Source organism: Giraffa tippelskirchi, chromosome 7 (assembly GCF_054371585.1).
Source record: "Giraffa tippelskirchi isolate mGirTip1 chromosome 7, T2T-mGirTip1v1.2.pri, whole genome shotgun sequence".
Taxonomy (NCBI): Eukaryota; Metazoa; Chordata; class Mammalia; order Artiodactyla; family Giraffidae; genus Giraffa; species Giraffa tippelskirchi.
The window spans coordinates 141,241,147-141,256,342 of record NC_137281.1 but is presented as its reverse complement, the minus strand read 5'-3'; the positions used below and the strand labels follow the sequence as shown (position 1 = coordinate 141,256,342).

Below are 15,196 nucleotides of genomic sequence, written 5' to 3'. Positions count from 1 at the left end.
TACTCAAGATCTCTGGAAAAGCGGAAAATACTTGTTTCAGTTTTGCTTTTTAACTTACCCACTCACAGTCGAATCCAAGCACTGGAAAATCTTCTAACTCAATCCTAAGCGAGGGCTCAATTTGATCCCACTCTGCCTCCTGAGACACAGTCATCACCTTTGCTCCGAGGATCCTCTCTTCCCATGAGGCTCTGGGGGCAATGGAGTGCGGCTGCTCCTCTTCTGGAGCGAGCAGCTCTCTCCCGCCTGGCACTTGCTGCTGCTGCTGCTGCTGCTGCTGCTGCGACAGCCGCTGCCGGGTCACTGGGCTCGATTTACTCCTCCGGCGCTGGAAGCCCTTCCACAGGACAAGGCCGACAGCCACACCAAGAAGGGTGGTCACTGTCAAGGCCACTAAGTGTTTAGACATCTTCAACTTTCCTGCTGTTTAGGAAAGCATATCACTAACCCCGCAATCTGCAAAACAAATGGCAACAATATATTTACAAACAGAATTTGAAGCTACAGGAAAACAAGTACCCCCTCCACCCTGCAAAAAAAAAATATTCCATTCACAATCCATGTAACCACAAACTTAAACAATCGCTACAAATTTCCACGTGAAACAGTGGTATTTTAATTTTTCCCCCCTTTGGTATGTCCTGTACTCTACTTCTGGGCTTCCCAGATGGCTCAGTGGTAAAGAATCTGTCTGTCATTGCAGAAAAATGCAGGAGATCCCTGGTTAGGGAAGATAAGCTGGAGAAGAAAATGGCAACCCACTCTAGTATTCTTACCTGGAGAATCCCATGGGCAGAGTAGCCTGGAGGGCTACAGTCCATAGCGTCACAAAGAGTCAGACATTACTGAACGATTGAGCACGTATGCACGGACTCTACCTGTATCTCCATTCTCATCCAAGGAAAAAACCCCTTCCCTCTATCAGTTGCCCAGGGCTCTCTTAATCCTACAAAATCAAAATAGAAAAAATCTAGACTCTTACTTCCACTTGCTGATGTAATATGAGTAAATTTTAGTTAACGGCTCTTCCTTGGGGTGTTTGTGCTTAAACCCTCAATCTCTAACAGTTGAACAGAAACATCTGCTTTGCAATTTGAAAAATCGAATCACCAGCAAGTTGGTGGGGAGACTTTTACTTTTCTAGAAGGTGTGGGCTACTGTAGGGGATGGAACAAACAGGCTTGAGTAAACGTGGACTTTCTGTTGTTTCAGAAGTTCTCAGTAGTTCTCCCATAGAAACACACTCAATTACCAAGGGTAAACTAGGACAAAGCAAAAGAGAAGACAGACTAGAAATGAAAAAGAGCAGAACTTAAGGGAGCCAAGAGGGGGCTGCAATTTGAAATGTTCACAAGGTCAAAAGAGGATAACATAAATAAGTGAAGAAAGCCAACTGCAAGAGAAATTGACACAGATGTCCTATTAAATATGTAGGAACTGTCTTCCTTTCTATCACAAAATAGTTTCTTCTACATTTTTCATACGTGAAATAAAATTCATTACTTTATGGCAAGACAAGAAAAACAAAAAATATTTTTCTGTCCTTTGGCCTCCTCTCTCTTCCCACTGTGCATTATGTATCTGCATTATGCATTAACCTAACTTCCCCATTGGCGGAAATACCCGCTCAATCATAAAGAGCAATATTCTCCTAGTATCAATAAGACAACTGCTTAGAGATAACATTCCTTCTTAATCTCACAAGGGGTCACATGGCATTTAGATCTTGATTATATAAACGGGCAATAATACAACATCTGATGTACAGCCCTCGGTCCCAAAAATCTTTTATAACTGTGCCTTGACTTCTCAGTGATGGAACAATTCTCAGAGCTTTCTGAGTTGCTTTTCCCAGGTTACAATCCTCCAATTTGGCTCAAATAAACTCTTTCATTTCTTCCTTGGATTAACTTTGTTACCGATACTTACAATATGGTTTTTGACCACCTATCTTTTGTTTTCCTATTTTTGACAGAAAAAATAGGTATATACTACTATTTCTGTACTATTTTTAAAACAACAGTAAAAGTGTAACAATAGGGAATGGCTATCCACTCCAGTATTCTTGCCTGGAGAATTCCAAGGACGGAGCCTGGCAGGCTACAGTCCATGGGGTCGAAGAGTAGGACACGGCTGAGCGACTAACACTTTCGCTTTCACGAGGGTAGCAATAAATGGCAAGTGGCCTTTGGCCTCTGTAATGGAGGGAAAGCATGGGAGAGCAACTATCGAGCACAAGCTGTTGTGCTCTTCCTCACCTATTTGTGAAGAAGACCCAGTATGTTCAGATTATCTTGATGACTCAAGAGAAGTTAGATACCTGAATTTTATGTGAAATGTCACCATTTTCAAGTGTCAGCAACAAATTTAGTTTTTGAAACACTGTGCCAGTGAAATAAAAAAGTGTGAGGTTTCAATAAATTTTACAAATAATTTAAAAATTAAACTATTTGGGGTTCTGGGCTACCCATTTGTAGGCTCTGACCTAAAATCTATACTGTTCAAAGACACAGCAGTTTGCTAGACCCCACCTATACTTTTCAAGTAGCCATGTATGGATGTGAGAGTTGGACCATAAAGAAGGCTGTGGTGCTTAGTTGCTCAGTCGTGTCTGACTCTTTGTGACCCCATGGGCTGTAGCCCATGAGGCTCCTCTGTCCATGGGGATTCTCCAAGGCAAGAATACTGGAGCGGGTTGCCCTGCCCTCCTCCAGGAGATCTTCCCAACCCAGGGACTGAATTCAGGTCTCCCGAATTGCAGGTTGATTCTTTACCTTCTCAGCCACCAAGGAAGCCCAAAGAAGGCTGAGCACCAAAGAAATGATGCTTTCAAATTGTGGTGCTGGAGAAGATTTTTGAGAGTCCCTTGGACAGCAAGGAGATCAAACCAGTCAATCTCAAAGGAAATCAACCCTGAATTGGAAGGATTGATGCTGAAGCTGAAGCTTCAGTTCTTTGGCCCCCTGATGCAAAAAGCCAATTCACTGGAAAAGACCCTGATGCTGGGAAAGATTGAAGGCAGGAGAAGAAGTGGGTGACAGAAGACAAGATGGTTGGATGGCATCACTGACTCGATGGATATGGGTCTGAGCAAACTCTGGGAGATAGTGAAGGACAGGGAAGCCTGGTGTGCTGCAGTCCATGGGGTCACAGAGTCAAAGAGGACATAGCAACTGAACAACAATACTGCTCTGTGACTGATGGTTTCCATTCAATGTGTACTTTATTTTGTTTTAGCCACACCACATGGCTTTTGGGATCTCAATTCTAGACCAGAGACTGAACCCAGGCCACCAAGGAAAGCCCAGGATCCTAACCGCAAAGCTACCAAGGAACTCCCAATGTGTACTGTTTTTATCAACTTTGAAAAGTTTCAAAAACAATTTTTTAAAAATACTTTAATATTTACAACAACCAATCATTATGCCTACAGAGATATTCAGCATTGGAGAAAAAAATGGAATCACAACAGTTATTACAGTACTAATGAAAACAATAAAATGGCTGCTGCTGCTAAGTTGCTTCAGTCGTGTCCGACTCTGTGCGACCCCAAAGACGGCAGCCTACCGGGCTCCCCCGTCCCTGGGATTCTCCAGGCAAGAACACTGGAGTGGGTTGCCATTTCCTTCTCCAATGCATGAAAGTGAAAAGTGAAAGTGAAGTCGCTCAGTCGTGTCCGACTCTTCGCAACCCCATGGACTGCAGCCCACCAGGCTCCTCCGTCCATGGGATTTTCCAGGCAAGAGTACTGGAGTGGGTTGCCATAAAATGGCTATGCTACTCTTAAAATACTTTTTTGCAGAAACTATGCTTCAGTATTCAAGGGCATGTTCTCCAGTACTTTTACTGAAGAAGAAATTGAGACTTAATGAGATTAAAGAACTTGCATAGCGAGATTTCTAGTTAAAATACTCTAAGAAGATAAAAAAAAAAACCCTTCCCTTTCCCACTCTAAACAATATAAATTTTGGAGAAAATATTAAAGAGATAACAAACGTTTAATACACAGTTAAACTTAAAAAGTAGACAGGTATCAGAAATGGAAGAAGGGAATCTGCACTGGGTAGGAGGTACAATTGGGCAGAGATCAGAATACATACCAGCCCCAGTGCGGGGGTATATCACCAGCCCAGGGACAGAAGTCTAGGCCACAAGCCCAGGGCACAGCAGAGATGCAGGAAAGTGTTGCCTTGTTCATTGAAAGAACCTCTAAGTGTTCACTCACCACAGCCCAGGTAAGTCATCCACCCAAGGGTGAGACTATGAACAGTCCCTTGGACATCAACCAAGATAGTGGAATAGAAAGACCCTGAGTTCACCTCTTTTTCACAAGCACACCAAAACCACTCCTACCTGCAGAACAACTATCTATGAAAAAGGACCAAAACCTCCCGAAAAGACAGTCTACAACTAAAAGACACAAAGAAGGAACCACAAGATGAGCAGGAGGAGCTGAGTCATGATATAAAGTCCCATACTCCCAGGTGAGCGACACACAAACTGGAAAATAATTACAGTGCAGAGGTTCTCCCACAGGAGTGAGAGTTCTAAGTCCCACGGTGGGTTCCCCATCCTGGGGATCCTGCACCAGGAAGACTAGCCCCCAGACCATTTGGCTCTGAAGGCCAGCAGGGCTTAATTTCGGGAGTCCCAAAGGATTGGGGGAAATACAGACTCCACTCTTAAATGACACACACAAGATCCTACAAGCACTAGGGCTCAGGCTAAAAGCTGTTATTTGATAGGAGTCTGGGTCAGACCTACCTGCTGCCTTTGGAGAGGTTGGGGGTGGCTGCAGCTGACAACAGTTATATTTGGGAGCTCAGTCAGTCATATATGGAAGCCACTGCTGATCTTTGCTCCTCTCTCTAGTTCATTAGAACCTGTGGCCCTACCCAATAGCTTCTAGGCACCAATGTTGGGATGCCTCAGGCCAAATAACTAAACTGGGTGGTGACACAGCCCCACCCATAAGCAGACAGGCTACCTAAAGACTTCTTGAGCCCACAGCCCCCTCCAGACACTCAGAATAAGAATTTGCATACGTGCCTGCGTGCTCAGTCGCGTCTGACTCTGGGTGATCCTATGGACTGTAGCTCACCAGGCTCCTCTGTCCATGGGATTCTCCAGGCAAGAACACTGCAGTGGGTTGCCATGCCCTCCTCCAGGGGATCTTCCCACCCCAGGGACCGAACCTGCGACTCTTAAGTCTCCTGCACTGTCAGGTAAGTTCTTTACCACTAGTGCCACCTGGGAAGCCCAAGAGTTTGCATGCCCCAACTATAGATCAATGCAACAAAGAAGACTGAAGATCCCACGTGCCACAACTAAGACCTGGCACAGCCAAATAAATAAAAATATTGAAAAATTAATTTTAAACTATCTTTTAAAAAACTTTACCTGAAAAGGGCGGGGAGTGAGGGTGGGGTGCTTTCCTGGTGGTCCAGTGATTAAGAGTCTGTCTACCAATGCAGATCCCTGCTCCAGGAAGATCCCACATGCTGCAGGGCAACTAAGCTGGTATGCCACAACTACTGAGCTTGTGTGCCTAGAGCCTGAGTTCTGCAATAAGAGAAGCCAGTGCAATGAGAAGCCCGTGCACCACAACAAAGAGTAGCCCCTGCTCACCACAATCAGAGAAAGCCTCAGCAACAAAGACCCAGGAGAGCCAAAAATAAATAAATCTTAAAAAAAAAAGAACTACCAAAAGACCCAGCAATTCCACTCCTGAGTATATACTCCCAAAAAACTGAAACACTAATTTGAAAAGATACACGTATCCCAACATTCAGTGAAGCAGTATTTACAATAGCCAAGACATGGAAGCAACCCAAATGTCCATTACAGACGAATGGATAAAGAAGATGGGGTATATATACACAATGGAGTATTACTTGGCCATAAGAAAGAATAAAATAATGCCACTTGCAACAACATGGATGGACCTGAAGATTACCACACTAAGTGAAGGAAGTCAGACAGAGAAAGACAAATATCATATGATATCACTTATATGTGAAATCTAAAAAAAATGAAACAAATGAACTTATTGGCAAAACAGAAACAGACCCACAAAGAAAACAAACATGATTACCAAAGAGGAAGGGGGAGCAGGGATAAAACAGGAGTTTTGGATTAATATACACACATTACTATACATAAAATAGATAACCAATAAGGATCTACTGTATAGCACAGTACCTAAAATATACTCAATATTTTCTAATATTCTATAAGGGAAAAGCTGTATATACCTGAATATAAGTGTGAAACTTTTTAAAATTATACAGTACTATAGAATATAAAGAATCTTTCATTCAACTTAAGAAAAGAGAATATGAACCGAGTTCCCCCTGAGAGGACAACCCCTCAAATCTGCACTCTGGATTGATAACAGGGCCTAAATTCACGTTATACTTACAAAAGGAAACCCTTAACCAAAAAACTAAAACTAAAGATGAGTTCTGCTGGAAAAAGGTAGAGCTGATCATAAATCTGTTTTTACCATGCAACAGTATGTTTCCACCATGCAAGACTGCCACGGAAGATCAATCCCTACAAGAGTGTTCACAAATAAAAGAAAACAACACAAAACCCCAAACCCTAAAACCAATAAAAATAGCTCAGAGTCATCATGAAAAAAAAAAAAACCGTATCTGAGATCTGAAAGAGACTTCAAAATAACAATCAGGGAAATTCAAGAAAATAAAATCTAAACCATGAACAATAGACAACAAAAAGTAGAATTTCTAGATACGAAAAACATTTGTTAAAATTTTTTTAAAAACTCAATACTTAACAGACAAACAGTGGATCAGACAGAGAGAGAGGAAGGGTTACTGAACTGAGGATAAATCTGAGGAAGTCATTCAGAATGCATCACAAAGATAAAGACAGAAAAATATAAGAACAGACACAAAGGATGGATTGAGAAACTCAATATCCATAAAAGGAAGATTTGGAAGATGAAGGAGGTCAGATTTGGTACAGTTCACTGAGTCCAAGTTGGATAAATTAAATATATCCACAAAAAGACCTGTATAAGCATATTCAGAACAGCTTCATTCATAATAGCCCCAAACTGGAAACAGCCCAAGTGGTACATCCATACAATGCAATGTTAATCAAGAATAAAGAGGAACTTATTACTAATACATGCAACCTGGATGAATCTCAAATAACCTTAGGCTGAGTGAAAGAAGACAGATATAAAAGGGATACTGTATAGTTCTATTTATATATAAAGAACATCTATTTATATATATATTTAGAACAGCTAATCTATGGTAGAAAAAAAAAATCTGAACAATACTTGCTGCTGAGAGGGGTGGGTGCAGGGAAGAGACATTTAAGCTGTGCACTGAATGACGAAAAGGAGCCAGTTATGCCAAATTCCAGGGAAAAGCATTTTGGATATAAGGGAAATTTCTGGAATTGTGGTAAAGTTCCATATGTTGATGGAGGTGTGGGTTACACAAGTGTATGGAATTTTTGAAAGTTAGGGATATTTCTGATTTTTCTCCTGTTGGCTTGACTTATGAATTAATGACAGCTGGTACATTCACTGTCTGTCTTTCCCACCAGAATGTAAACCCCATGAAAATAGGGACCTTAAATGCTTCTTCACCTTAACTGGGTTCTTCATTTGTATATAACTATCTCCAGCAATTAGCACAGCACTGATAACAACAAATATTTACTGAATGAATAAAACAATTCAAGGTATTATATGCTAACATTTTATGATAGATATTTCTAATTCAATTATCAGACTACAAAACTGTTTATTAACATGAAGCTAAAACAAATGTCTTTCCTTACTGAGCTGTGATACTATATACAAGCAATATGGTTGAACACTGGGCTAGGAGTGAGAAAAATCAAATCTTGGGTTATAAATGGAATGTCTGTGTCCCTCTGAAATTCATGAGGAAATCTCAAACTCCAACTGATGGTATTAGAAGTGGGGCCTTTGGAAAGAGGAGAGTGAAAAAGTTGGCTTAAAACTCAGCCTTCAGAAAACTAAGATCATGGCATCCGGTCCCATCACTTCATGGCAAATAGATGGGGAAACAATGGAAACAGTGGCAGATTTTATTTTGGGGGGCTCCAAAATCACTGCAGATGGTGACTGCAGCCATGATATTAAAAGACGCTTACTCCTTGGAAGAAAAGTTATGACCAACCTATACAGCATATTAAAAAGCAGAGACACTACTTTGCCAACAAAAGGTCTGTCTAGTCAAAGCTATGGTTTTTCCAGTAGTCATGTATGGATGTGAAAGTTGGACTATAAAGAAAGCTGAGTGTCAAAGAATTGATGTTTTTCAACTGTGGTGTTGGAGAAGACTCTTGAGAGTCCCTTGGACAGCAAGAAGATCCAACCAGTCCATCCTAAAGGAAATCAGTCCTGAATATTCATTGGAAGGACTGATGTTGAAGCTGAAACTCCAATGCTTTGTCCACCTGATATGAAGAACTGACTCATTGGAAAAGACCCTGATTCTGGGAAAGACTGAAGGCTGGAGGAGAAGGGGACGACAGAGGATGAGATGGTTGGATGGCACCATCCACTCAATGGACATGAGTTTGAGTAAACTCTGGGAGTTGGTGATGGTCAGGGAGGCCTGGTGTGCTGCAATCTATGGGGTTGTAGAGTTGGACATGACTGAGTGACTGAACTGAACTGAGGATGAGATGAGGTCATGAGGGTGGAGCCCTAGTGAATGGGATTAGTGCCCCTAAAAAGTCAGGAGAGACCTTGTTTCTCTCTGATTTCTGCCACTAAGAATACAATAAGAAGTTGTTGGTAGCCTGCAGCCCAGAAGAAAATGTTCATCAAGACTCAGCCATGCTGGCAATCTGATCTTGGACTTCCAGCCTCCAGAACTGGTAGAACTGGTGTCTCTAAGCCACCCAGTCTGTGGTATCCTATAAGTACAGACTAAGACACCTCACTAAGGACTGGCTCTGGGATCCAAAGCTTTCAATGCTTCACCATCTTCAGTGACAAAGGATCTGCCGCTCTTTTTTTAAAAAATTGTATAAAATAATTGCATTAAGTAACTGTTATAAAACTGGTAACAGTGGTTACCTAAGGCAGTAGGGTTATAAATAGTTTTGATTTTTCAAATTCTGTATGAGTATGTATATATTCATAATTTTGTTGTTGTTATTGTAGTCCCTAAATCACGTCCGACTCCTTTGCGACTTCAATTAGAAACATGTTTTTTGTTTTTTGTTTTTTTTTCATAATTGAATTCATGTTTAATAATTACAGGCACCGTGCCCCCCCTTCCCCCTGCCCAGGCAGCAGGGGTGGTGCAGGGGCTGGGGCATATGCCCCCAGCAGCGAGGACGGCAGTCCCAAGAGTGATTTTCAGAAAATAAAAAAGGACCCCAGGGGCAGGCGGTGGTGCCCCCCCCTCAAGACACACCAAATTTCAAGACTTTATATATAATATATCTCTGTGCCCCAGGGGGAGGAGAGGGACACCTGGCAGCATCTGGAGGGGGGCCCCAGGCAGCCCCAAGCCATCCTGCCTCTTCAGCCACTTTATTAGCTCAGACATCGCACTACAGGCACTCACTGCCACTGCCGCCGCTGCTGCCGCCCCCACCCCTTGCAGTCCAGGCAGCTGGCTTGGCCATCCGAGTGTCCATGGGGCTCCAAGTCCCCGGCCCCACCCACCCTCAGTTGTGGTCAGACTCCTCCTCCTCCGCCTCACGAAGCCACTTGAAAAAAGTCGTGACAGATTTTAGGGCCATGCCCTTGCCCTGCTGCTCAGCAGGGTCCTTGCTACTCTCCCATATATAAAAGGCTTCCTCCTTCACCACGTCCTCGTCATACAGCGCGTCGAAGAACATCCCAAGCAGGTTAGGGGGCTGGTCTAAGGTCACTACAAGGGCCTGGAGGGCATAGAGTGCCTGCAGCTCCTTTTGCTCGTCACATAGGTATTTCTGTAGCAGTTTTGCTCGTGCTTTCAGCACTGCAACATCCACTCGGAGAGAAGACTCAAAGATAATTGCAGAATAGCAGACAGTTGTCATGAGGGCTCGAACTAATGTGTTGGATGTCACCTGCTGCTCATTCAGGTTGGCCTCTATCCAGTCAAACACCCGCTGGTTACTGCTGCCCTCCTGCAGCAGCTTCTCCAGCTGCCTGCGCAGCTCCTCGAAGGAGAGCAACCTCTGGCCCGGGGCTTCTGACTCCTCTCTCAGGGTATATTCCACCTTCTGCGCAGTGACAAAGGCACTAACATCCTGGCCTTCAGGTAGAAATTCCTTCCAGCTGAGTCCAGCCTCTCGCCACAGCGTCCCCACCTTTTTAGGACCCATGCTTTTGCACAGGAGCCCCAGGATCTCCAGCAACAGGGAAGCAGCCTTACCCAGGGGTCTCAGAGGTTTTGTTATTTCCCTGAACAGCTCTCCCATGGGCACCCCACCTTCCTGCAGAATGGGTGTTATCAATTCTGCTAGGTAGAGCCACACATGAGGGATGTCAATTTCCATGTCTTCAGCCAACTCTAGAATTTCATATAGCCCTAGGTAGTACTGGGCAGTGGAGAGGTGCCCAGCACAGAGCAGCTGGTGTAGTAGCCGCCCCATATGCTCCCGCGCAATGGCGCTGCGCTCCAGTGTGGACTCGATGCCGTGCCGCACAAAGATAAAGAGCAGTGAGGGCGAGGCCAGCTCCTGCACGCACTGCACGGCCTCCTTCATGTCATTGAGATGGAGGTATTCCTCAATGATGGCCCTGGATTTCTTCTCCAGCTCCTCTTCAGAGAGTGCAGCCTTCGGGGGACTCATGGGGGGGAGAGCAGCTTCTCGCTTCACAGCTTCCCGCCCACGGTCCCGATCCTCCGTGAGGCTAGCTGCCTTGCGCAGTCCATCAGGCTGAGAGGGCCGCTCTCTACTCCGTTCCTCCACTTCCTTGCTGAAGCTCCGCTTGGTGGCGGGTGTCCGGGCGCGATCAAGCCGGTCACCACGGTCACCTCCCCGTTCACTCCGCTCTAGGCGGTCTCCCCGGTCTCCAGCTTTCTCACCTCGTTCCCGGCTCAAGCTACTCCTCTGCACCACTCGTCTGTTATCTGTGCTTTCTGTCGGTACTGCTTGTTGAAGGGCTGAGAAGCGATTCAAGGTACTAGTAGCTGGACGAGCAGCTTCTGATGCTGCATCAGAGGGCTTGGCTCCTGAGCCTCCACTGCTACCCTTGCCCCAGCTCAATCGGCCTCCAGGTGCAAACAGCTGGTTATTAGAATCGATGGAGCCAGGCTTCGTGATCTTAGTGAGTCGAGAAGTGTCAATAGGGCGGCTGCCCTTGCTGATGGGTACTGTGTTCCAGCCACCATCATCCACAAGTGGAAGGCCACGGCTGATGGGTGGGCCTGGAGGGCCACCCCGACGCTTGTCGCTGCCCTTGGCCATTAGCTGCTGCACTTTTATGTGCTCCCGATGCTCCTCCATCTCAGCTTCCTTGTGGATTTGGTCAATTGTCTTGGGACCCTGGTCCCCTCGCCTTGGTACCCAGTTGCTCCTCCGCAGATCCAGCACATCCTGCAGCATAAAACGGATCCGGGATGAAGTCTTCTTTTCCTTAATGATTTTTTCCATCTGGTTGAAATACTGATCCATCCGGGGCTTGGCCTTTTCAAAGTCCAGGTCTTTGCCAATGGTGGTGAGCAGACGGCAAAGGCATTCAAGGGACTCTTCATCATGGTTCTTAAGTAGTTTAACCACACAGTCATGCATGATTGCCTCTGTTAACATCTTCAGTTTGAACAACTCCCCGATAAACTTGATATTTCCTAACGAGCGCCGCCGGGCTATGTCTCGAGCCTCTTCCAGCTCTTCTTTCAGGCGTCCCCGTTCCTCTGCCGTGGCAGCTTCATCCATCTCTTTTTGCTTCTTCTCAAAAACCTCATCATCATCTTTGTCTTTTTCAAACTCCTTCTGACATCGATTTAACAACAGTTTTCGGAAGTTCACAGTCACTGTTGGCTTTTCTGTAGTGGGCACTTTCAGCGCCATGAGGCAGCGGCACATGTTGGCATAGGCCACGGAGAAGTTGGGTTCTGAAATGGCCTTCTCGAAGATGAGGTCAATGACCCCTTTGAGACGTTCCTCGGTATCAATGGCTAGCTGCGTCACCTGCTTCATCAGCTGCTGGAACATCTGGGGTGTCAGCTTATTCAAGATGGAGCGCACCCTGCGGAACAGGTCCTGGGTTTTGCTGCCATCAGCATCCTCTTCCCCTCGGTCCTTATCAGCCGCCGTCCACTTGCTACTGGGTTTCCAGGCCTTTTCTGCTTTGTTCAGCTTTATATCTTCGGTCATTGACACTGTGGCAATGATCTTGCGTGGTTCCTTTCGGGGACCCTGCTGAGATCGCCGGGGTCCCAGGCCAGCCGGCCCTCGGGGCAGCTCCCCACCTGGCCCACCCCTCGGGGGCCCACGGTTGCTAAGGGCTGGTCGGCCAAGGTTGGCAAAGGACGGAGTGAAGTCTGGGCCACAATTTATGCCCTGAAGTCTAGAGGGGTCCAGCGGTCGCAATGGTGTTTTATTGGCCTTATCCAACACCACATCACTGATGTGGGGCAGTCCCTCAGGCTTCTGCATACTGGCAAAGATGAACTGAAAGCCGAGCAGGAACTCTCGGTCATAACGCTTTTTCTCCTCAAGGTTTAGAGGCTTCCACTGATCTGACTTATATTCATATTTCTGTTCCCCCGGCTGAATGTTCTCTGCATTTTGAATCTTGTCTTCCTTTGAGTCCCAGGTCTCTTCTCCTTCCTCAGACCGCAGGGGCACACTGCTGCCCTCAGGCTCTGGGCTGGGATTGTTGCCTACAGGAGGCTGATTTTCCACCTCTGGTACCCCTGGGTTCGCCTCCTTGAAGGCATCTAGAAGGTCTCCTACAGCCTCCTTCTTATTGAGCTCCTTAATTTTCCGTCTCCTCTTTGGCACAGATACTGCCACTTGGGTGGCTACTGCCACCTCCAAATTCTGGGACAGGTGGGCTGGGACAGGGGTGCTCTCTGGGGGGAGAGGTTCCTCTCCTCCCTTCTCACTCTCAGCTTCTCCTTCCTCTTCCTCTTCTTCCTCCTCCTCCATGTCCTCCTCCTGAGCAGGGGAAGCCACTGGAGGAGCCACAGCTGGGGCAGCAGAAAGGACAGTGGGGGGAGTGACTGACACTGTAGCCTCTTTGGCCTGTTCCTCTGGTTCACTGGGTTTAAGTCCACAGCTGGTGGTGAAGGGGCTCCGTTGAGTAGTTCCTCAGGTTGGGCAGTTGGAGCAATAGGCATGGGGGATTCAGAGAGACAAGCCGGAGGAGGGAGAGGGGCAAGCTCTGGGCTTGACTCCACCTCTGGTTCCAAATTCTCAGATGGGACCGTGCCATTAGGCTCAGGAAGAATTTCCACCTTGTGAGATGCCAGGGGGCTGGGAACCTGGAGAGGACTGGAAGAGAACTCAGATTCTGGAACTGGTTTGCTCAGCGTCACTTCTACTTCCAATATGGGTTCAGCGAGGGGAGTGGGCTCTGGAGAGAGGCAATACGGCTCCCCAGTTTCAGGAGGCGTGGGGGTTGATTCTTCTACAGACGTCTGTATCATCCCCGTTGTCATCGTGTCCCCAGGAACAGAGAGGACTGCGAGATTAGGCTCAGACCCTGGTTCCAAGACTGGGGGTGGTGATGGGGTCGGAGAAGGTGATGAAGGCTGGGATTCTGAAGGGCTGTGCTCTGGGCCAGGCAGACCTGGCCGCTCCCCAATGATTGCTCCCTGCGACCGGTCATCTGGCCGGATGACGACAGCAACCTGGGGTGTCTCCCCATTAGCCTGAGGCTCCAGACCGCCTCCCGTCTGAGGAGGGGTGGGTGTGGAGGCAGTGCGGGCCCCAGACATGATCTCCTCCGTGATATCCTTCCCTCCTTGGTTTGGGTCTCGAATTCGGATCGTCTTTCGCTCCCTCTTGGGAGCAATCTGGGGTGGCTGGTTCATCAAAACAGGTGGGGGAGCCACACCAGTGGGAAACTGCTGCACACCCTGGGCTGGGTAGTAAGCGCCAGCGTAGGTCCCAAACTCTGTAGGGCTTGCACCTGGGTAGAAGCTTGGGGCTCCCGGCTGCACAGGATACTGCTGTGTCGGGACAACATATGTGGAACGGCCCTGTCCAGGGATGTAGTAGGCCCCCTGGGAGGCTGGGTAGGAGATCTGGGAAGGGATCATCATTACTTGGGATCCAGCAGGGTAGACATGGGCAGCTGGGCCAGGGCGGGCAGGGGCTGCACTCTGCACTCGGGAGGCTGCACTGCTCGGGGGCTGGGCCCGGCTAGGGTAGAAGTGCTGGCGGGGCTGAGAAGGCGTGTTCATTTGTGTCGCTTGAGGCGTACTGAACACCACCGGTGCTGTCTGCCCCGGGGGAAACGCTGGCTGTGGGAGTCCAGGGGATGGGGCAGGTGGGGGGCCTGTGGGCTGTGGAGGTTTGTTCATTTCATTTGGTGCCACATCAGGGTCCCCCCAGCACCCCCTCGGTTAAGAACAAATCCACGGTGCGGCCTACAGGTTCTGGGCATCCGAGGGCCTTCAGTCTCCTTCAGTCCGCGCGGCCGAGCCCCACGCAGCCGCACAGACGTAGTCCACAACCATTTCCGGCTCCCCGCACGGATCCCGCTCGGCGGCCACCGCTTCTCCGCAGGCGCAGCCGGCGCCCCCACGTGACCGGCGCAGAGGGCGGAGCAGCGCCCGGCGCCGCCTAGAAACATGTTTTTTTAAGTGGTGCTTTCTAGTGATGGGCTTCCCTGGTGGCTCAAACTGTAAAAAAAAAAAAAGCTGCCTGCAAAGCAGGAGACCTGGGTTTGATCTCTGAATTGGGAAGATCCTCTGGAGAAGGGCATGGCAACCCACGCCAGTATTCTCACCTGGAGAATTCCATGGACAGAAGAGCTCGTCCATAGCATTGCAAAGAGTTGGACACGACTGAGCGACTAACACTTCATTTTCACTTTTAGAGACAGGCATAGCAAGTTTCCCACTTAACACTTAAGACTTATGATTATATTCCTGAAAGAAATCTCATTTTAATGAATTAAACAATAAGTTAAAATGTTCAGAGAGTAGCATAAGGTAGAGGATAAAAACGTAAGCCCCAGAGTCAAACACCCTGGGCCTCTGCCACTTGCTAGCTATACTGTTGT

General features: G+C 47.2%; 1 protein-coding gene and 1 pseudogene across 15 annotated transcripts in view; both read right to left on the bottom strand.

Annotated features, from left to right (window-relative positions):
• The window catches only part of EXD2 (exonuclease 3'-5' domain containing 2), a 107,310-nt gene that overhangs the window by 36,822 nt on the left and 55,292 nt on the right, over positions 1-15,196 (bottom strand). For 11 of the 14 annotated variants that reach the window (XM_081513533.1, XM_081513522.1, XM_081513520.1 and 8 more), the window contains one exon: positions 59-456. In XM_081513533.1, coding sequence (XP_081369659.1) covers positions 59-409 — 351 coding nt within the window. In that variant the 5' untranslated portion in view covers positions 410-456. Of the gene's footprint in view, positions 1-58; positions 457-776; positions 947-15,196 lie in introns of all 14 variants that reach the window. The other 3 variants (XM_081513532.1, XM_081513528.1, XM_081513529.1) reach the window with 1 other exon arrangement.
• LOC145514768 (eukaryotic translation initiation factor 4 gamma 1 pseudogene) lies at positions 9,541-14,722 on the bottom strand (annotated as a pseudogene). Its single transcript, XR_014060448.1, has one exon. The product of XR_014060448.1 is annotated as a eukaryotic translation initiation factor 4 gamma 1 pseudogene (transcript).